The following is a 1,546-nucleotide window of genomic DNA, read 5'->3' as shown; positions in this document are numbered from 1 at the left end:
TTAGCTGGTGGTGGTATTAATATTTCACCATAGCACTTTAAACTTTCTAACATACTTAACCTTTGTGCTGTTTCAACTGTCTGGTCCCAATCCAGTAAGGCTAGCTGTAATTTCATTTTCTTTATAAAAGCAGGAAGAAAGCTTGGAAATTTCACAATTATCTGGTTCACAGTCTCTAGTGCACCTGAATAATTCTGACGCATTTCATGGCATTGGGCCTACAGAGACAGAAAACAAAAAGACATGACATCAAAATTGTGGTTATACACCCTTGCATTCTTAGTGTGACTCTCACTTGATCATGGTGTATGATTTTTCTCATACAGTGTTTCATTCTGTTGGCTAAAATTTTGTTGAATATTTTTACATCTATATCCATAAAAAATATAGCTCTTTGAAAAAAAATTGTGTTTATATATCCCAAGATTCTTAGAATACTTATTATCCTTCCGTAGGTAAAATGATTGAAGTGTAGCACTGTCTATTATTGTGGGTGTTTTTACTTTTATATAAGGAATATTTTCCAATTCTGTTTAAGAAAATCAGAATAATTTTATTGGAACAAAAATTAAACCTATTTTTAAATAACCAGGAAATATGAATGCAGGATAAAATAACTTTAGAAATACAATAGAGCAAAACATTTTTCTATTCATATCTTTGAGCAATTAGTATTTCAAACAAAGTAATTCTCTATCTTTTTAAAGAATATATTTTAAAGAATGCACAAAATAAAATTCCAATTTCATCTATTTTACTCTAGCAATTTATTTTAAGAATAATTCAACAAGACCACAAAGAGTATACAGATGATACTTATAGCTAAACTGTTCCTTTACAGTAGACAAAAAAAAAGAAACATGAAAATAAAATATTCATTAAAGTGTAATATATGTATTTAATAGAATTTTAGGTAGCTATTAAAAGTGATAATGTAGATTTGAGGATCTATTTTATTGAAGGGAGATTTAGAGGTGTAATCTGCAGGGATCTGTGCTGTTAACCCAATGGTGACTTCTCCCTGACAGTTGGAATTCACCAGAGGCTCCTTGGGAGAAGGATGGGAAATCGTCTCCTGTGCAATTTGCAGCTCCAGAAACTCAGTGGGAGGTCACCTATGCATCAGTTCCAGCCACAAGACCAGGAACTGAGTCTATAGTTACTAACTCGATGAGATGTTATGCTGTTATCTACAAGCAGTGAAGGATATTTTCTAATTCAGATGATACTGCATTTCCTGAAATTTTTCACCTTACAATGCCAGTGTGTTAGTTTCATTATAAGAAAAGCAAAGCTATGGATAAGTATTAGTAATATTTAAAAAACAATTAAGACGTATCTACCGTTAGATTCTGAAAAATTTACTTCTGGATTTTTTTGAGGTATGTATTTAGCCACAGTTTGTTATGATCCACACAGTCAAATGCCTTTGCATAATCAATGAAACACAGATACACATTCTTCTGGTATTCCCTGCTTTCAGCCAAGATCCATCTAACATCAGCAACGATATCCCTAGTACCACGACCCCTTCTAAACCCAGCCT

At 32.5% G+C, this 1,546-nt stretch overlaps 1 protein-coding gene across 1 annotated transcript in view; it reads right to left on the bottom strand.

Moving 5' to 3' along the window:
- Nucleotides 1–1,546, bottom strand: part of TTC21B (tetratricopeptide repeat domain 21B) — a 102,235-nt gene that overhangs the window by 83,883 nt on the left and 16,806 nt on the right. Inside the window, exon 6 of the mRNA XM_006879482.1 lies at nucleotides 61–218. Within this exon, the coding sequence (XP_006879544.1) occupies nucleotides 61–218 (158 nt within the window). The remainder of the gene's footprint in view (nucleotides 1–60; nucleotides 219–1,546) is intronic.

Source organism: Elephantulus edwardii, unplaced genomic scaffold (genome assembly GCF_000299155.1).
Source record: "Elephantulus edwardii isolate Elephantulus edwardi_28Jun2011 unplaced genomic scaffold, EleEdw1.0 scaffold00003, whole genome shotgun sequence".
Taxonomy (NCBI): domain Eukaryota; kingdom Metazoa; phylum Chordata; class Mammalia; order Macroscelidea; family Macroscelididae; genus Elephantulus; species Elephantulus edwardii.
This window is presented reverse-complemented; position numbering and strand designations above follow the sequence as displayed.